Below are 21,417 nucleotides of genomic sequence, written 5' to 3'. Positions count from 1 at the left end.
ACCTCTAGAAACCAATCAGCAAGCAGAAATAATGTGTGGTAACCTCTATCAACCAATCAGCTAGCAGAAATGATATGCTGAAACCTCTAGCAACTAATCAGTGAGCTTTAATGTGTGCTCTAAACTCTAGCAACCAGTCAGTGAGCCGTAATGATATGCTGTAATCTAAAGCAACCATCAGTTAGCAGCAGGGGCGGACTGACCATTCGGGCACTCGGGCACTGCCCGAGGGTCCCATGCCACTAAGGGGCCCCATCAGGGTTGCCAGCCTCAATAAAACCAGGGATAGTATGTAAAAATCAGTTTTTTTTTCGATCCCAAGATTATACCTGCCCCGCCTCTCCAGTACCTTTTCAGTGTGTGTATGTGTATTCTGTGTGTGTATACTGTGTGTGTATATTGTGTGTCTGTGTGTGTATACTGTATGTGTGTGTGTGTATACTGTGTGGCCCCATAATCTATTGCCTGGGGGCCCCATAATCTCCTATTACCTGGGGGCCCCATAATCTCCTATTACCTGGGGGCCCCATAATCTCCTATTGCCCGGGGGCCCCATAATCTCCTATTGTCCAGGGGCCCCATGAGTTGTCAGTCTGCCCCTGGTTAGCAGTAATGATGTGCTGAAACCTCTAGCAACCAATCAGTGAGCGGTAATGATATGCATTAACATCTAGCAACCAATCAGCAAGCAGAAATGATGTGCGATAACCTCTAACAACTAATCAGTGAGACTTAATGTGTGTTGTAAACGCTAGCAACCAGTCAGTGAGCAGTAATGATTTACTGTATGTAAAATAGGTGAAAACAAATGTAGTGTCAAACTACTCATTCACAGTAGCACAATGAAAATAATATACATGAACATAAAAAATAGGAATATTTAAAAAATAGTGTCCATATTCAAAAAATGTCCATATCAATAACCTCATAAATCAAAAGTCCATTGTAAAACAGTGGTTCAAATCTTCATACACAAATCTTCAAATCTACTGCTCCCAGTAATTGGAAATAGTGATCTCTGTCATGTTTCAGTAAGCCCATCCTCCCTACAGTTAGAACACACTGAGGGAACACACTTAACCCCTTGATCGACCCCCTAGTGTTAACCCTTTCCCTGCCAGTGTCATTTTTACATTGATCAGTGCATACTGTGTGGCCCCATAATCTATTGCCTGGGGGCCCCATAATCTCCTATTGCCTGGGGGCCCCATAATCTCCTATTGCCCGGGGGCCCCATAATCTTCTCCTATTGCCCGGGGGCCCCATAATCTCCTATTGTCCGGGGGGCCCCATGAGTTGTCTGTCCGCCCCTGGTTAGCAGTAATGATGTGCTGAAACCTCTAGCAACCAATCAGTGAGCGGTAATGATATGCAGTAACATCTAGCAACCAATCAGCAAGCAGAAATGATGTACGATAACCTCTAACAACTAATCAGTGAGACTTAATGTGTGTTGTAAACGCTAGCAACCAGTCAGTGAGCAGTAATGATTTACTGTATGTAAAATAGGTGAAAACAAATGTAGTGTCAAACTACTCATTCACAGTAGCACAATGAAAATAATATACATGAACATAAAAAATAGGTATATTTAAAAAATAGTGTCCATATTCAAAAAATGTCCATATCAATAACCTCATAAATCAAAAGTCCACATAAAACAGTGGTTCAAATCTTCATATACAAATATTCAAATCTTCAAATCTACTGCTCCCAGTAATTGGGAATAGTGATCTCTGTCATGTTTCAGTAAGCCCATCCCCCCTACAGTTAGAACACGCTGAGGGATCACACTTAACCCCTTGATCGCCCCCTAGTGTTAATCCTTTCCCTGCCAGTGTCATTTTTACATTGATCAGTGCATTTTTATAGCACTGATCAATGTAATAATGTCCCTGGTCCCCAAAAAGTGTAATTTGGGGTCAGATTTTTCCACTGCAATGTCGCAGTTACCAATAAAACAAAAAAAAAAAGTAAAAGTCCCTAAATCGATTCCCGTGGTTTGTAGACACGATAACTTTTGCGCAAACCAATCAATATACGCCAATTGCGATTTTTTTAAACCAAAAAATATGTAGAAGAATATATATATTGGCCTAAACTGATGAATAAATTAGTTTTTTTATATATTTTTTTGGATATGTATTATAGCAGAAAGCAAAAAAAAAAAATTTATTTTTTCAAAATTGTCACTCATTTGTTTGTTTATAGCACAAAAAATAAAATCCGCAGAGGTGATCAAATACCACCAAAAGAAAGCTTTATTTGTGGGAAAAAAGGATGTCAATTTTGTTTGGGTACAGCATCGCACGACCGCGCAATTGTCAGTTAAAGCGACGCAGTGCTGTATCGCAAAAAAATGCTCTGGTCATTAAGGGGGTAAAACCTTCCGGGGCTGAAATGGTTAAAATCGTTATCTAAGAGGTTTTACACTATTGGAGGCTCTGTGTTGATTTTATCTGTACATGTGGAGAGAGGCATCATCTATTTTCAGTCTGGATAGATCTGAGCGGAGCTTTGGATTGTCACCTGCTTGGAGCAATATTAATTGCAGATGCGATTGAATTGTATACAATCTGGTGAGCCTCAGCCTATAAGGGTGTGGAATTGGCACTTGAAGGATTCTTGGTGATTTTAAGTTTAAACTTTTGTATGAAGATTTGAACCACTGTTTTACAATGGACTTTTGATTAATGAGGTTTTTGATATGGATTTTTTTGAATATGGACACTATTTTTTAAATATTCCTATTTTTTATGTTCATGTATATTATTTTCATTGCGCTACTGTGAATGAGTATTTTGACACTACATTTATTTTCACCTATTTTACATACAGTAAATCATTACTGCTCATTGACTGGTTGCTAGAGTTTACGGCACACATTAACGCTCACTGATTAGTTGTTGACACTACATTTGTTTTCACCTATTTTACATATTATTTTATTTTTAAGTAGCAGCACTTTTTTTATTCATTCATTTTATCTTATATTAGCACAGTGTTCGTTTGTTTTGTAATGATATACTGTAACCTCTATCAACCATCAGTTAGCAGTAATTATGTACTATAACCCCTAGCAACTAATCAGTGAGCCATAATGTGGGCTGTAACCTCTACAAACCAACCAGCAAGCAGAAATGATGTGCTGTAACCACTAGCAACCAATTAGTGAGCATTAATGATGTGCTGTAACCTCTAGCAACCAATCAGTTGGCATTAATGATGTGTTGTAACCTCTAGCAACTGGTCAGCTAGTGGTAATGATATGCTGTAACCTCTAGCAACCAATCAGTAAGCATTAATGATGTGCTGTAACCTCTAGCAACCAATCAGCATTAATGATGTGCTGTAACCTCTAGCAACCAATCAGCAAGCAGAAATGATGTGCGGTAACCTCTAACAACTAATCAGTGAGCCTTAATGTGTGCTGTAAACTCTAGCAACCAGTGAGTGAGCAGTAGTGATATACTGTAACGTCTAGCAACCATCAGTTAGCAGTAATGATGTGCTGAAACCACTAGCAACCAATCAGTGAGCAGTGATGATGTGCAGTAACCTCTAGCAACTAATCAGTGAGCCGTAATGTGTGCTGTAACCTCTACAAACCAACCAGCAAGCAGAAACGATGTGTTGTAATCTCTAGCAACCGGTCAGCTATCGGTAATTATGTGCTGTAACCCCTAGCAACCAATCAGTTAGCAGTAATGATGTGCTGTAACCACTAGCAACCAATTAGTGAGCATTAATGATGTGCTGTAACCTCTAGCAACCAATCAGTTGGCATTAATGATGTGTTGTAACCTCTAGCAACTGGTCAGCTAGTGGTAATGATATGCTGTAACCTCTAGCAACCAATCAGTAAGCATTAATGATGTGCTGTAACCTCTAGCAACCAATCAGCATTAATGATGTGCTGTAACCTCTAGCAACCAATCAGCAAGCAGAAATGATGTGCGGTAACCTCTAACAACTAATCAGTGAGCCTTAATGTGTGCTGTAAACTCTAGCAACCAGTGAGTGAGCAGTAGTGATATACTGTAACGTCTAGCAACCATCAGTTAGCAGTAATGATGTGCTGAAACCACTAGCAACCAATCAGTGAGCAGTGATGATGTGCAGTAACCTCTAGCAACTAATCAGTGAGCCGTAATGTGTGCTGTAACCTCTACAAACCAACCAGCAAGCAGAAACGATGTGTTGTAATCTCTAGCAACCGGTCAGCTATCGGTAATGATGTGCTGTAACCCCTAGCAACCAATCAGTTAGCAGTAATGATGTGCTGTAACCTCTAGCAACTAATCAGTGAACCGTAATGTGTGCTGTAACCTCTAGCAACCAATTAGCAAGCAGAAATGTGCTGTAGCCTGTAGCAACCAGTCAGTGAACATTAATGATATGCTGTAACCTCTGGCAACCAATCACAGTCGCTACCTGATCTGCTGCAGAAAAAAAAATATTTTGAGTCCCAATCAATATTAAAGATGGCCCTGAACATAACACTTTAATAACTAAGCAATAAGTCACTACCATATGCTTATCAGTGCATAACATTTCACAATGTCATTTGCTTTAGGCAAAAGAAACAGCAGCACTAACAGGGCACAACACAGTATATTACCCATCACATTCTCTCAGGTACATCACAAATAAAAGTGAAACATGAAACAGGGTAAACACTATTACCAGCAACTTATGAGTTCAGTCCTTGTGGCAGCCAGATGCAGTCCTAGACATAATAGCGTGGGTCTGGGAAATGGACCCACTTCCCAGTTTTGGGGTGGAAGCGGAAGAACTGGAGGTGCAGGTCTTCCTCTCCAGGCTACATAAGGATCACCCTATCCATTAGGATGTGGCACCCTAAGCTGAACTCATGAAAGCATCTGTGGAATGCTGCAGTGGTGCTGCAATCCTCCTCCAGAACCTGTAGATATTCTGGCACAGGCAGATGTGCCCACACACACTGTTTGAACAGTGTGTATGGGTAGATTCATTGAACTCCCAGCTTTCAGGGCAGTGAGCGCCCGATGGAGGGGGGCGGCATCTGACACCAAAGGGGACGAAGCTCCAGGTACCGGAGTGGCAGGGCGCTCAGCAGCCTCAGCAGCAATTTCCTCTTGTCAAGGTAGATCCCGCTCGAACACTGTCTTTGTCCATCTGACAGGATGGGATGCAGGCTGAGCTGGTGACCTCTCAAGTTGGGTAGAGGCTGGTAGCAGCCCAGTCTTAGTCCGTAGGGTTCAATATTGAGTTGGCCCACCCTTTGCAGCTATTACCAAAAGTATTGGGATGCCTGCTTTTACACGAACATGAACTTAAATGGCATCCCAGTCTTATGCCGTGTACACACGGTCGGACTTTTCGTCTACAAAAGTCCGACAGCCTGTCCGACAGACTTTTGACGGACTTTTGGCAGACTTTTGGCGGACTTGCGGCAGACTTTCTTACGAACGGACTTGCCTACATACGATCACACAAAAGTCCGACGGATTCGTACGTGATGACGTACACCGGACTAAAATAAGGAAGTTGATAGCCAGTAGCCAATAGCTGCCCTAGCGTGGGTTTTTGTCCGTCGGACTAGCACACAGACGAGCGGACTTCGGGGTCCGTCGTAGTTACGACGTAAAGATTTGAAGCATGTTTCAAATCTAAAGTCCGTCGGATTTGAGGCTAAAAAAGTCCGTTGAAAGTCCGGAGAAGCCCACACACGATCGGATTACCAGCCAGCTTTAGTCCGTCAGCGTCCGTTGGACTTTTGTAGACGAAAAGTCCGACCGTGTGTACGCGGCATGAGTCCGTATGGTTCAATATTGAGTTGACCCACCCTTTGCAGCTATAACAGCTTCAACGCTTCTGGGAAGGCTGTCCACAAGGTTTAGGAGTGTGTCTATGGGAATGTTTGACAATTCTTTCAGAAGCACATTTGTGAGGTCAGGCACTGATGTAGATGAGAAGGCCTGGCTCTCAGTCTCCACTCTAATTAATCCCAAAGGTGTTCTATCTGGTTGAGGTCAGGCCAGTCAAGTTCCTCCACCCCAAACTCCCTCATCCATGTCTTTATAGACCTTGCTTTGTGCACTTGTGTGCAGTCATGTTGGAACAGGAAGGGGCCATCCCCAAACTGTTCCTACAAAGTTGGGAGCATGACATTTTCCAAAATGTCTTGGTATGCTGACACCTTAAGAGTTCCCTTCACTGGAACTAAGGGGCCCAAGCCCAACCCCTGAAAAACAAACCCACACCATAATCCCCCCTCCACCAAATGATATGGACCAGTACACAAAGCAAGGTTCATAAAGACATGGATGAGCGAGTTTGGGGTGGAAGAACTTGACTGGCCTGTACAGAGTCCTGATCTCAACCCCGATAGATCACCTTTGGGATGAATTAGAGCGGAGACTGCTAGTCAGGCCTTCTCATCCACATCAGTGCCTGACCTCACAAATTTGCTTCTGAAAGAATAGTCAAACATTCCCATAGACACACTCCTAAACCTTGTGGACAGCCTTCCCAGAAGAGTTGAAGCTGTTATAGCTGCAAAGGGTGGGTCAACTCAATATTGAACCATACGGACTAAGACTGGGATGTCATTTAGGTTCACGCACGTTTTATTAGAAACACAGTGCAATTAACAAGAAGTAGTGTGCACCCCAACAGTAGGCACCTGCCTACAAACATCTATAAAACATATTAAAACAACTTGGCTCTATAGAAATCAGTTTGCTTACAGTGCATGCAAAAAGTATTCACACCGCTTCACTTTTTCCACATTTTGTTATGTTATAGCCTTATTCCAAAATGGATTAAATTCATTATTTTGCATAAAATTCTATAATTCTATAATTGCAAATTTATTAAATACAAAAAATGAAAAAATCACATTCACAGCCATTGGCATGACACTTAAAATTGAGCTCAGGTGCATTCTATTTCCACTAATCATCCTTGAGATGTTTCTACAACTTAATTGGAGTCCACCTGTGATAAATTCAGTTGATTGGACATGATTTGGAAAGGCACACACCTGTCTATATAAGGTCCCACAGTTAACAGTGCATGTCAGAGCACAAACAAAGCCATGAAGTCCAAGAAAATGTCTGTAGACCTCCGAGACAGGATTGTATTGAGGCACAGATCTGAGGAAGGGTACAGAAAAATTTCTGCAGCATTGAAGGTCCCAATGAGCACAGAGGCCTCCATTATCTGTAAATGGAAGAAGTTTGGAACCACCAGGACTCTTCCTAGAGCAAGCCACCCAGCAAAATTGAGCAATTGGGGGAGAAGGGCCTTAGTCAGGGAGGTGACCAAGAACCTGATGGTCACTCTAACAGAGCTCCAGCATTTCTCTGTGGAGAGAGGAGAACCTTCCAGAAGAACAACCATCTCTGCAGCACTCCACCAATCAGGCCTGTATGGTAGAGTGGCCAGACAGAAGCCACTCCTCAGTAAAACGCACTTGACAGTCCGCCTGGACTTTGCCAAAAGACACCTAAAGGACTCTCAGACCATGAGAAACAAAATTCTTTGGTCTGATGAAAGAATGATTGAACTTTTTGGCCTTAATGGCAAGGGTCATGTCTGGAGGAAACCAGGCAGAGCTCATCACCTGGCCAATACCAATACCTACATTAAAGGATGGTGGTGCCAGCACCATGCTGTGGGGATGTTTTTTTTCAGTGGCAGGAACTGGGAGATTAGTCAGGATCGAGGGAAAGATTAATGCAGCAATGTATAGAGACATCCTTTTTGAAAACCTGCTCCAGAGTGCTCTGGACCTCAGACTGGGGCGAAAGTTCATCTTCCAACAGGACAACAACCTTAAGCACACAGGCAAGATACCAAAGGTGTGGCTACAGGATAGCTCTGTGAATGTCCTTGAGTGGCCCAGCCTGAGCCCAGACTTGAACCCGATTGAACATCTCTGGAGAGATCTAAAATTGGCAGTGCATTGATGCTCCCCATCCAGCCTTATGAAGCTTGAGAGGTCCTGAAAAGAAGAATGGAAGAAACGGCCCAAAAATAGGTGTGCCAAGCTTCAAGCATCATACTCAAAAGGCTGTAATTGGTGCTAAAGGTGCTTCAACAAAATATTGAGCAAAAGCTGTGAATATTTATGTACATGGGATTTTGTTTGTTTTTTATTTTCAATAATATTGCAAAGATTTCAAACAAACGTCTTTCACGTTGTCATTATGGGGTATTGTTTGTAGAATTTTGAGGAAAATCATGAATTTAATCCATTTTGGAATAAGGCTATAACATAACAAAATGTGGAAAAAGTGACGCGCTGTGAATACTTTCCGGATGCACTGTATCTGCATTCTAATTAATGAATTCCTGTGCCCACACAGGGGGTCTGAAGACTCAGCAAGTAACACAAGATTCAATATATATCATACCAAGATATAGTTAAACAAATCTGCAATGGCAGCTTGGGCTCAAGCTACCCGAAGTTTAGCTTTCTCTCCAGCATCTCCCAAAAACTGATGTACTCCACTTTTTTTGAGAATAAACATTCCCCTCTGGGTAATCTACATACATTATAAGGATTTACCAAACTTTCTCTGTTTTGAAGAAATTGTTGTTTGTTTCACTATGTCCTTTCCAGGCTGATTCCTGAATGGGAGGGTCAGGCTATATTATAACCATGTGAACAAATCTTAGTACAGTAAAACCTTGGTTTGAGAGTAACTTGGTTTGAGAGCGGTTTTGCAAGACAAGCAAAATTTTTAAATACGTTTTGACTTAATATACAAGTGATGTCTTGATATACAAGTAGCGTCATGTCACAACTGAGTATAAAAGAGAAGAGAGGCACCTCTAATGCCGCGTACACACGACTGGACTTTACAGCAGACTTGGTCCGGCGGACTCTGGGCATGCTGGGACTGTGACGGCATAAGGGGGCGTGGTCACCGGGTGATGTTGACCACGCCCCCTTATGCCTTCACAGTCCCAGCATGCCCAGGGACTGTGATGGCATAAGGGGGCGGGGTTACCGGCTATATAAGTCACATCGGATCGCTCAGAGAGCATTCCAGCCGGAGAGAGCGTGTCAACATCGGAAGAAAAGAAGAGGCAGCAAAAGAGTGGCAGAAGATAGCGGAGGAGCCCGGCAGAAGACCCGGAGAGCGCGGAGAACAGGTCCAACAATGGGAGAAGAGGCCTTAGACAGCGGAGAAGAACCGGAGAGACCCCCGGAGTCGGAAGAAGACCCACGAAGCCGGAAGAAGACCCCCGGAGCTGTCTGATAAATTACTTTAAAAACCTGTGTAGTGTGTTTTATTTATTGACACTTTTTTCCCTAGGTGAATGGGTAGGGGTACCATGTACCCCATACTCATTCACATAGGGTGGGGGGCCGGGATCTTGGGGCCCCCTTATTAAAGACCACAGACCCCGACAACCAACGGCCAGGGTTGTCGGGAAGAGGCCCTTGTCCTCAACATGGGGACAAGGTGCTTTGGGGGAGGGGGGGCCGCAGGGTCCCCCCTCCCCCAAAGCACCCACCCCCCCCATGTTGAGGGCATGCAGCCTGGTACGGTTCAGGAGGGGGGGGCGTCTGCTCGTCCCCACCCCCTTCCCTGACCTGCCGGGCTGCGTGATAAAAGCGGCGAGATTGACTTCCTTTTCTAGTCCCGTCGTACCCGAGTCACGTTCAAAATAAACGGACTTGTCCGTGTGTGGGCAAGTCCGTTCATTCTGAAAGTCCGCCGTAACTCCGGCGAAAGTCCGTCGGGAAGAACGGCGGACCTAGTCTGCCGGAAAGTCCGGTCGTGTGTAGGCAAGTCCGTCCGTTCAGAGAGTCCGGTGGTAGTCTGCCGGAAGTCCGGCAGGAAGAACGTCGGACCTAGTTTCACAGAAAGTCCGGTCGTGTGTACACGGCATTAGTGTAGCAATATGGTTACATTTAATGACGGTACAACATTTAGCAACATGCTAAATGTTGTACTGTCATTAAATGTAACCATATTGCTACACTTAGAGGCGCCTCCCTTCTCTTTTATACTCTGTAGATTCTGCTGGATTTTTCTTCTAATCCCTTTGTAGAGTCTTCCATTTGTGGATGGACATTTTATGGTTACACAACCTGGTCACATTGCTATAATCTTTTTATATGGACTATAAACTGAAGGACTTATGAATAAATGGTTGTGGAACAAATCATTTAAGTTTCCATTATTTCTTATGGGGAAACTGCTTTGGAGTACAAGCATGTTTCTGAAATGAATTATGCTCACAATCCAAGGTTTTACTGATTTCTAAAAAGGAAAGCCACAGGGGATGTGGGGGAATGGGGCCTAAAATGTTATTTATATCTTAGCACAGATGTCTAAGAAAATTATATTGAATTACGGTATTTGAAAATTAAAACAACTGCAGATTGAAATGGAAAGTATATTTTAAGAAAAATAAGACTCATGCAGGTTGGCATGTAAATTGCCATCATTCCTGTATAAGTATAAAAAATGTGAATACCTCTAGAATTGAATTTTTAAGGCAAATATGAAAAATTGAGATTGTGTATATATTAATAAAAAATGATTAATATCCATATCTTGGATATTCCCACTACTCACCATCATTCATTTATTCACCTTATGGATGGTATTTCATGTGTAGTGGGGTGATGCCACTTGTGATATTATCAGTATTATGATACATGTACATGTGTGTTTCTTTGCCTGGGTTTCCCGTTTGGGGGAAAAAAATGTTTTTATCATGTTAAAATTGTACCAATAAATTTTCATTTTTTTATTAATATATACACAATCTCCATTTTTCATAATTGCCTTAAAAATTCCATTCTAGAGGTATTCACATTTTTTGGAAAGTATATTTTAAAATCCGCTAAATTAAAAAAAATGGCTTGTCCAGCAATTTTACATGGTATCATTTTTTTTTTAGATGTGATTTTTGCAGAAAATACTGTTAATCCTTAAAGGTTGTTTTTAGAACATCGCATATCCAAGAACTTGATTGGCAGCTCCTGTAGTACTTCCCTAACAATTGTGAATGTGTTTTGTTATGTATAGATAAAAGTTCAGGTCGGATTGGCCACTTGGTATCCCTGTCTATTTTCCCAACATTATACAAGATGAATGGATGATCAGTATGAAAAAGTTTTCTGTTTCTATGAAACCTAAGAGCGTGACTACATCACAACCACAGAGATGCTCTCATGTGCCTTATAATAAATCCCTAAGGGAGCAAAGTGTAATTTTAATGAGATCAAGTAAGAAAATAACAAATAGGCCATGTGACCGATGGGTAATCCTGGCTTACTGTTTAGACAAAACTACGCAGGTGATTTTTACATGCTAATCTTGGTGAAGAATTTTTTATAGATTATTCTTAATGCTTTTTTGGTTATTTCTTTCAGTACCTCTTCAAGATGCCCTCTTTGACCAGTGAAGCTAATCTGCCAAGCTATGAAGCTCTACCAAATGAAGTACCTATGGATGCTCCACAACCTAATGTGTACAGCAATCCTGCAGAGTTTAATGTCCATACAGTTCCTATGGGGTATGAAGTACCCCCGGCTCCGCAGATGTGGAAAGTGCCTACTGTTGCCCCTCAGTGGAGCTTTTCTGCTGTCATACCTCAAATTACAGAGTCTTCAGCCTTTTACCAGACCTTTTTAAAGGCCAAGCCCAAAGCTCTCGGGGTAAGTATTAAATTACACATATTTATTTAGAGTAAAGATGGTTCCCAGTTTACATGTAAATCCCACTTCCCTAAGGAATTATTTCTGCATCTGTCTTGTAATGAATAGTTGGCGTCGCTGTTTTATACAGTGCTTAGCACGCTGGTCTTTTTTGAGTTATATTGAAAATTACTGCTTTCTGTCGGTCACATTGTGATTCCTTCATTTCACCAGCAGATAGTACAGGAGGAAAACAGCTATCATTACAAAACAGGGTAAAGTCTAGGTGCAGTAAAGAGAATGGCCCCTTGTATCAGTTTCTAACCAATGAGGTAGTTACCTCCATAATAGCCATGCTAATTGATGCTTTTGCAATGAGACAAAGTCAAAATAGAGCTAAAATGCTGGCAAGCAATCTTAGGCGGGCACTCAAGCCTAATGGGTGTAGGGGATCTGGCCAGGAGCAGGATTGGTTTACTTTCATACTCTCTCTGATTTAGATTTGATATGGATACTGTCCTCTGAGTCAAGGAGGGTGAGAGTCCCTGACTCATTTACTATGGTGTATTAATTGGACTTTGTACTGACATGGAATTTTATAGATAGGCAGCTCCTATCCTCATATTGATTAGTGGTTCCAAATTAATTTTAACTACTGCAGTAGGGAACAGACACAAAAGATGCACTCCGCATCTTTCCAAATAACTGTTCTGCTTTATTATATCGCAATTGAAGGTTTTTATACACATGATTACGTAGGTATCACATTAATATTACAATTGTACGTATATGGTAACAAGGGGCGTAACATAGGCAGACTAATTCTAATCAGGACTCGAAAGAATGCAAACATGTAATGAAAACATTATTAGTGCCGTGTGCACAGTGAGGGCAGTATGCAATACATACAAAATAGAATACAATTATATACAGAACTTACAAATTTCCTTTACAGTACGTTTCAGCTCTGTAAACAGATTTTTTGTTAGCAAAGTAGATGTTGAAACTCCAGCACCATCTGCTGGCTGAAAATGAGATTCAAGAAATAATATAAAATATATAAAAATATATATAAAATATTATCCTATAGTTATTTATTCCTGGCCATAATAAGGAAAAAATAGATACAACTCCTCCACACATTCCCTATTCTGTACAATTACCCTGTTTCCCCGAAAATAAGACCTAGCGTGATTGTCGGTGATGGCTGCAATATAAGCCCTACCCCCCAAATAAGCCCTAGTTAAAGTCCTTGTAGGTCTTATTTTCAGGGTAGGGCTTATTTTCGGGGAAACAGGGTAGGGCTTATTTAGGGGGTAGGGCTTATATTGCAGCCATCACCGACAATCATGCTAGGTCTTATTTTCTGGGAAACAGGGTATTAGAACACAATATTTTCCATGGTAGTGCCCTTTAACTTAACTCAAAATTGCAAAGACGACTTAAAAATTGACTGATGGTACGCAAAATGTCAATAGGTAGTACAGCATATATGGCAGCTATAAAAGAGGTCGATCAATTAGAACTTTGATATGTGGGTTTTTTTGTTTCAATACATTTTTATAAATTTTTCGTACATTACATAACAATGATTAATCACACTTACTGTAAGAGGCCCGGAATTAACCTAAGGTATGATCACAACCCAACAACTTCACTACTCAGAATCACGATGGATCTACACTTGCCTGGTCATCAATATAAATGGTACAATAATTAGGCATCAGGATGACCATACTCTCAGGTCGCTGTCATCTTATTAAGTACCAGAATGTTCCAATGAGTATAGCTCTTAGAGCAACAGAAGAGTGAGAGGTAGAAGAAAAGCAGAGAAAGTAATATATGTGGGGTGGAAAAGGGCACCTGGAGAAGGAGTGGGGAGGGGAGGGTTTGAGAGGACTTTGGGGCAGGGAGGAAACCCTGCAATCAGAATCCTGCAGGAGATAGTGGGATTGATCTACTAAAGGCAAATAGGATGTTCCCTTTGCTAGGGAAGCTGTACTTTGCAAAGGACTTTTTCTTAGAGCTTAGTGAATGTGGGGAGGTTTCACTTTGGAAAGAATACCCAATCACATGTAAGGAAAATTTTTAAAAAACAGCATTTTTGGTTGCTCATGGATGATTGGATGATGGAAGTCAGCAGAGTTCACCTCATTCACTAAGCTCTGGTACAAAATCCCTTGCATTCATTTGGGCATTCCCATCATAAATGTTTACGGGTGCCTAGTATGTTACAGCCTCTAAAACATTGGTCTGACGTGTCAGTATGACATTTAGTCAACCCCTAGGGAACCATGTACCAGGGTAATAAAAGTCTATAGTTAGCTTTCACCAGAGAGGATTCCATTGATCCATGGACGAGCCATACAGTCCAGATTTGGAGCAATTGTTTTTTTTTCCAAGTGGGAGACATATGAATTTTCAATTAAAAAACAGTGCTCAAAGCAAGATTTATGTGTAATCTGAGCTTTAGCTATTGTATTATTTAAATAATAGGCTCTCCTCACCGAAGCAGATAGTATTAGTCCGATAAACCGGCCACATTTTTGGCTCAAAAATTGTAAATATAAAAAAATTAGGCAGTATTTCTTATTTAAAAAAAGGATAAAACACAGCGCCAAAGGTTATTATTGGGAACTGAGATATAAGGGATAAAATAAAACTGCAGGATAATAACTCTTGAAACAGATAAAAAGGGCAAAAAACATCCCTGAGTCGGACTTTAGAGGCACATTGGACGATAATGGATAAAAAATGATATTTTAGTGATAACTATTCATTGTGCAAACAGAGCAAAATAATAAAGAGTTCAAAACATATGACACACATATGTAGTGCCCTGGGGTTTAGTCAGGGAGCTCCTCACAAATTTACTTGCCAGGAGTAGTTTCCCTGGTTAATTGCTAGAGATCCATTGATTTCTCCCTAAGTTTGGTCTTGCTGTATTTTTCTCTTCTACCACTAGATGGCCAGGCACTTGGTGGTACTAGATATGAGAAGGGCAACCCAAGGTCAGGTTATGGGTATATGGGGTATCTCAGCCAATGGGCAGGGGTTTTCTTGAACCCCTTGGCCTGCTGGGAGAACCTATATATTTGGGTGAGGTCAGGTGATCTATGTTCTGTGTCACCTGGATGGCTGTCTGGGTGGACGTGTGTCATACGCCCTGGGCTGCTAGGCCGGAGATTGGGCCTATCCCGGGGGCATCTGGCTGCCAGGCTGTGTGAGGGCCTATCCAAAAGTAAGAGGGCAGCGCAGGGTTGGGATTGCGGCTTGCAGTTCAACCATGAACCTGTCGTGGTCGGAGGTACAGTAGAAGGAAAGCTGTCGCCATTAAGGGACCAACCACCTTTACCAGGGACCACAGTAACTGAAGCAAGTACCGGAGCAGTGGAGGTGACGCTTGCAGAGCAGCCTTGTGAGTCAAGCCAGGGACCAAGCCAGTTAGCAGGGGTGAAGCTTGAGAAGTATCTGGAGAGCCAAGCTAGGGACCCAGCAGGGAAGCGTGGATGACACTTGAGGGAGATACCACCGCAAAGCTTTGAGGAGCGCCAGGGATTCAGAGTCAGTGAATCAGAGGGTTCAGTGAGAGACTGGGAGCTCAAGGGGCTGAAAAACTACAAGTATTGGTTGGAGTGAAGCAAAGAGGACTGTAACGATGTGTTAGGAACTGTTAAAGACTGTTGCCAAAAGAGCCAGCAATCCTGCACGTGCAGATGTGGCGCCTTGCTGGGGGCCTTTCCCTGTACAGCTCTCCTCCTATTGAAGTCTCGGAGTCTGCCAATTGAAATTGCAACTGCTTAAGGGTGTCCTGGCCATAATCCTTTTTCTTTCTATATCATACAAAGATGTGAGGGGTGTACTCACTTTTGTGAGATACTGTATATATATATATATATATATATATACATACATACATATATACACAGTATGTATAAAACTGTCTTCTTTCTTCTCCAGATTGTTATTATCGTGGCCAGTCTCGTGCAGGTTGCTTTGGGGATCGGTTTATTTTTTACTACGTTTTCCATTTCTTTGCCCAGCGGAATCCCCTTCTGGGGACCTATTATTGTAAGTACTGAAAGCAACTCCATGAGTCCCAATTTTCAATGTATATGAATGTGGCTAGATCATATTATTGTATTTTATACTTGTGATTGTACCTCAAAGCGATGTTTAACCCAAAACGTACTACTGTATATTGCAGCTTACCAGTCATTGGATGTGCTGGCTGCATTCGTTTTCTTTTTTTAGACTTTTTCCCTCTGTTTTCTTCTGGTGATCTAGCCAGTAACACACATCCTGTATAATGCCCCGTACACACGGTCGGATTTTCCGATGGAAAATGTCCGATCGGAGCGTGTTGTCGGAAATTCCGACCGTGTGTGGGCTCCATCGGACATTTTCCATCGGATTTTCCAACATACAAAGTTGGAGAGCAGGAGATAAAATTTTCCGACAACAAAATCCGTTGTCGGAAATTCCGATCGTGTGTACACAAATCCGACGGACAAAGTGCCACGCATGCTCAGAATAAATAAAGAGATGAAAGCTATTGGCCACTGCCCCGTTTATAGTCCCGACGTACATGTTTTACGTCACCGCGTTTAATACGATCGGATTTTCCGACAACTTTGTGTGACCGTGTGTATGCAAGACGAGTTTGAGCCAACATCCGTCGGAAAAAATCCTAGGATTTTGTTGTCGGAATGTCCGAACAAAGTCCGACCGTGTGTACGGGGCATTAGAGTGCCCCCACTCTGGATAAAGGAGCATAGGTGCACCTTTGGACAGCAGCATTGTTAATCTGGGGGGGAGAGGGTGGTAGATGTACTAGCAGATGTAGATATACTAACAAACTGAAGCCAAACTCCAGCTTACCCTACAGTTACACAAGCCGTTACATCATGCAGGTTTTTTTTTTGTTTGGGTAAAAACGTTTAACATGAATAAATAAAAGCTGATTATCGTTAGCAACTCTGTCAGTGGTAGATGGTTTGTCTAGTCTGTTAGCAGCAGTGGTGGCTGGTGCTCAAATGTTTTTTTACAGGGGGGGTCATAAACAAACTGAAAAATTCTGAAAAATACTGAATAAAAACATAAATTGCAGCCTCACTGTGCCCATCAAATGCAGCCTCACTGTGCCCATCAATTGCAGCCTCACTGTGCCCATAAATTGCAGCCACTGTGCCCATCAATTGCAGCCTCACTGTGCCCATCAATTACAGCTTCACTGTGCCCATCAATTGCAGCCTCACTGTGCCCATCAATTGCAGCCTCACTGTGCCCATAAATTGCAGCCACTGTGCCCATGAATTGTAGCCTCACTGTGCCCATCAATTGGAGCCTCACTGTGCCCATCAAATGCAGCCTCGCTGTGCCCATCAATTGCAGCCTCACTGTGCCCATCAATTACAGCTTCATTGTGCCCATCAATTACAGCTTCATTGTGCTCATCAATTGCAGCCTCACTGTGCCTGTAAAATGCAGCGTCACTGTGTCCGTCAAATGCATCCTCACTGTGCCCATCAGCAAGCAGCCTCACTGTGCCCATCAGAAAGCAGCCTCAGTGTGCCCATCAATCAGTGACACTTTCCCCTTCAGAAAGCAGCCTCACTGTGCCCATCAATCAGCGTCACTATGCCCATCAGAAAGCAGCCTCACTGTGCCTATCAATCAGCGTTACTGTGCCCATCAGAAAGCAGCCTCACTGTGCCTATCAATCAGCATCACTGTGCCCATCAGAAAGCAACCTCACTGTGCCCATCAGAAAGCAGCCTCACTGTTCCCATCAATCAGCGTCACTGTGCCCATCAAAATGCAGCCTCACTGTGCCCAACAGAAAGCAGCCTCACTGTGCCCATCAATCAGCATCACCGTGCCCATCAAAATGCAGCCACTGTGCCCATCAATCAGCATTGTTGTGCCCATCAATCAGCATCACTGTGCCCATCAATTTCAAGTCCACCGCACCAGCTAACCCACCACCAAATCTTCCCATATCGCAGGGCAGGCCGCAGCGCAAGGCACTAGTGATTGATTCTCGCCCGCCGCCGGTGCTTACCGTCCAGCCGAGACTAACAGAGGAGGCGCCACTCAGGCTGTGCATTCCATTCAGTGACAGTGAAACCGCAAGTGACGCTATGGCTCTGTGTAAAGCACCGCTCATGTCCTCTGGACCGTTCCAATGACAAACCCTCACACAGGCAGGATAATGCTGGAGTGGGAGTGTTCCTGTCGCATCGCTCTGCACCCCGAAGACACTCCAGAGCAAGCCAATAAAGCATCTGACCTGCAATCATATGATTGCGAAGATGTCACGGTTCCCATAGACACCTGTGTGTCCGGCGCCCGGTAAACACTTAAAGGGCCACTTTTTTTTTTTTTTAGCTTTCTGGTTAGCATACTGCTAGAGTGCTGACAGGGGATGGAGCCCGTCTAGGCTGAGGTTGCCACTCCATTCATTGCAGCAGGACATCATGGATGTGCGACTTCCAGCGGTCACCCTTCCTTCCTTGAACCTGTGCAGGAGCCAGGACAGGCTCCATCCTCTGTCAACACTCTAGCAGCAGCTGCGAATGCACTACATACCCCCTCCCTATCGAGCCTGAGCGGCCCACACACTTTTCCCCAGTCACAGCCTCAGATGATACACAGAGATTAAACAAATCTCCCTATATAATTTTTGTTTGTATATCTGCTGTCATCAGCTTTCTACACTGCTTAGAAAGTAAACATTGTATAAAGCTGCGTACACATGTGCGGAATGTCCGACAGAAAAAGTCAGACGGAATGTTTTCATTGTCTATTCGGATCATGTGTGGGCCTTATCGGACTTTTTTTTCTCGAAAATTCTGACGGACCTAGAAATGGAACATGTTCTAAACATTTCCGACGGAACCAATTCCTATCAGGAAACCGATGGTCTGTATGCTGTTCCGACGGACCAAAAATGACGCATGCTCTGAAGCAAGTACGAGACGGAAGCTATTGGCTACTGGCTATTGAACTTCCTTTTTCTAGTCCCGTCGGAAGTGTTGTACATTACCGCATTCTTGACGGTCGGACTTGGGTCGGACTTTGGTTTGACTGCGTGTAGGCAAGACCGCTTGAATGGAATTCCGTCGGAGTTCCGTCGGAGAAACCTTCGGAGTTTATTCCGACGGCAAAACCGGTCGTGTGTACGCGGCATAAGAAACTTTTCTTCCTGTTCCACCACTGGATGTGGAGTCTGGGCATACACTGTAGGGTTGCCTTACTAAAACTGGGAAGTGCAAAATCTGGTGCAGCCGTGCATGGTAGCCAATCAGCTTCTAACTTCAGCTTGTTCAATTAGGCTTTCACAAAGAAACCTGGAAGCTGATTGGTTTCTATGCAGAGCTGCACCAGACTTTGCACTATCCAGTTTTAGTAAATCAACCCCTGTGTGAGAGCTGATTGAAGGAAAGGCACCCCCCCCACACACATAGGCAGAGGAATGAAGAAACATGCAGAGCTGAGCTGTGAATAGACAAGCTCTCTGCTAATCTATCTCTATGCACTCACCCCAACACAAGTTTTGAGCTGTTTTTAGCTCGTGTGTCAGCGCTTGTTAGAAGTTATCATGCTGATAACAGAGGAATGAAGCAGCAGATAGACACAGGACTTAGGCAGTCCTTTTTTTCAGTGGGAACGTGGGGGAATGCAGTTCCGGCACCTCTGGCACTGAATGTATGTAATTACTATTTGTAATGGCTGGGAGGTGCTGGAGGGTTTATTGTTGGCTGATGTGGGATCTGTTATCCCTGGAGGGGATCTATTGTTGCAAGGGGGACTATTGTTACTGGTGGGGGATCTATTGTTGCTAGGAGGTACCTGCTATTGAAGAAGGAGTCTATTGATGCTGGCTGCTGGGAGATCTATTGTTGCTGGCGTGGATCTATTTTGCTAGGGGGAGTTATTGTTTTTGGCGGGAGGTCTATTGTTTCTCGGGGATCTATTGTTTGTGGGGGGTCTATTGCTGCTGGCTGCAGGGAATCTATTTTACTGCTTTCCTTGTTATCATTACCAAATTCTATACAAATTACGAAGCACCACAAAATGATACTTGGTTCTGTATTTTTCAAGGGGTGATACTGAGAGGTGGGTAGGGGGTGGAAACAAGGGACAGTTCTCGGAGGTGGGTAGGTGGTGGAACCAAGGGACAGTGCTTGGAGGTGGGTAGGTGGCGAAGAAAAATGGTGACTCAGAAGAGGGGAGTACCTGCACTTATTCTCCAAGAAAAAAAGCCTGGGACTTAGGGCTTTGGAGAGAGATAAGTAAACACTGCAGATATATGTACCTAGGTCAGATTTCATGAATGGGGTTTACATCCACTTTAACCACTTGCCGCCCGCCATATAGCAGAATGACAGTGGCAAAGTGGTTTCAATAGCCTGACTGGGCGTCATATGACGTCCGTAGGATATTGAGCTGCTGCTCGCACCCGGGGGTGCGCATCGCGGCGATCGTTGTTGCAGGGTGTCAGTATGACACCCCGCAACACCGATCTAGGTAAAGAGTCTCTGACGGAGACTCTTTACCACGTGATCAGCTGTGTCTAATCACGGCTGATCACGATGTAAATAGGAAGAGCCGATGATCGGCTTTTCCTCACTCGCGTCTGACAGACGCGAGTAGAGGAGAGCCGATCGGCTGCTCTCCTGACAGGAGGGGTCTGTAATGATTGTTTATCAGCACAGCCCCCCCTCGGATTCCACCCAGGACCACCAGAGAAGCCGCCCAGGACCACCAGGGAAGCCATCCACACTAGACCACCAGGTATGCCCCCTAGACCCCCAGGGAAATACTAATCTGTGCCCACGTACGTATGCCACGTATCAGTGCCCATCAGTGCCCAGCAGTGCCGTCTATCAGTGCCTAGCAGTGCCACCTATCAGTGCCCATCAGTGCCACCCATAAGAACCCATCTTTGCAGCCTTTCAGTGCCCATCAGTGTCGCCTATCAGTGCCACCCAGTGCCACCCATGAGTGCCCATCAGTGCCACCTATCAATGCCCATCAGTTCTGCACATCGGTGCCACCCATCAGTGCCGCCTACCAGTGCCGCATATCAGTGCCCATCGTCAGTGCCCATCAGTGCCTGCTCATTGGTGCCACCTCATCAGTGCCTCCTTATCAGTGCCTGTCAGTGCCGCCTTATCAGTGCCCATCAGTGAAAGAGAAAACTTACTTATTTACAACATTTTTTAACAGAAACAAAAGCAAAACTTTTATTTTTTTCAAAATTTTCGGTCTTTTTTTATTTGTTTAGCAAAAAATATAAACCGCAGAGGTAATCAAATACCACCAAAAGAAAGCTCTATTTGTGGGAACAAAATGATAAAAATTTAGTTTGGGTACAGTGTAGCATGACCGCGCAATTGTCATTCAAACTGCGACAGTGCTGAAAGCTGAAAATTGGTCTGGACAGGAAGGTGTATAAGTGCCCTGTATTGAAGTGGTTAAGGTAAGAATGAGAGGTCTGTGTCATGGCCAGGTGGCTGGAATTGGGAACTTCAGTGCTCATATCTCACTTGCAGTGTTTTTGTGGGGAAGATGAAGTGATTTAAGTTGCTAAATTATCTGACTATAACTGCAATATAATATCTAAATGGACTAAGAATTTAATTAGACTGATAGCAATAAGTATTTGCCCAGCTATAATGTATACCTAATAAATCTATTTTATTGTGTGTATTTCTGTAATTGCATTTAAAAAAATTTAATTTTTTTTTTGTGTAGTTAGA

The 21,417-nt window shown here is 43.4% G+C and overlaps 1 protein-coding gene across 1 annotated transcript in view; it reads left to right on the top strand.

Annotated features, from left to right (window-relative positions):
- Positions 1 to 11,368: 11,368 nt before the first annotated feature.
- LOC141105355 (membrane-spanning 4-domains subfamily A member 4D-like) overlaps positions 11,369 to 21,417 on the top strand; it is a 33,208-nt gene continuing 23,159 nt past the window's right edge. Inside the window, exons 1-2 of the mRNA XM_073595218.1 lie at positions 11,369 to 11,671; positions 15,611 to 15,721. Coding sequence (XP_073451319.1) covers positions 11,399 to 11,671; positions 15,611 to 15,721 — 384 coding nt within the window. The 5' untranslated portion in view covers positions 11,369 to 11,398. The remainder of the gene's footprint in view (positions 11,672 to 15,610; positions 15,722 to 21,417) is intronic.

Source organism: Aquarana catesbeiana, linkage group LG08, assembly GCF_042186555.1.
Source record: "Aquarana catesbeiana isolate 2022-GZ linkage group LG08, ASM4218655v1, whole genome shotgun sequence".
NCBI lineage: Eukaryota > Metazoa > Chordata > Amphibia > Anura > Ranidae > Aquarana > Aquarana catesbeiana.
This window is presented reverse-complemented; position numbering and strand designations above follow the sequence as displayed.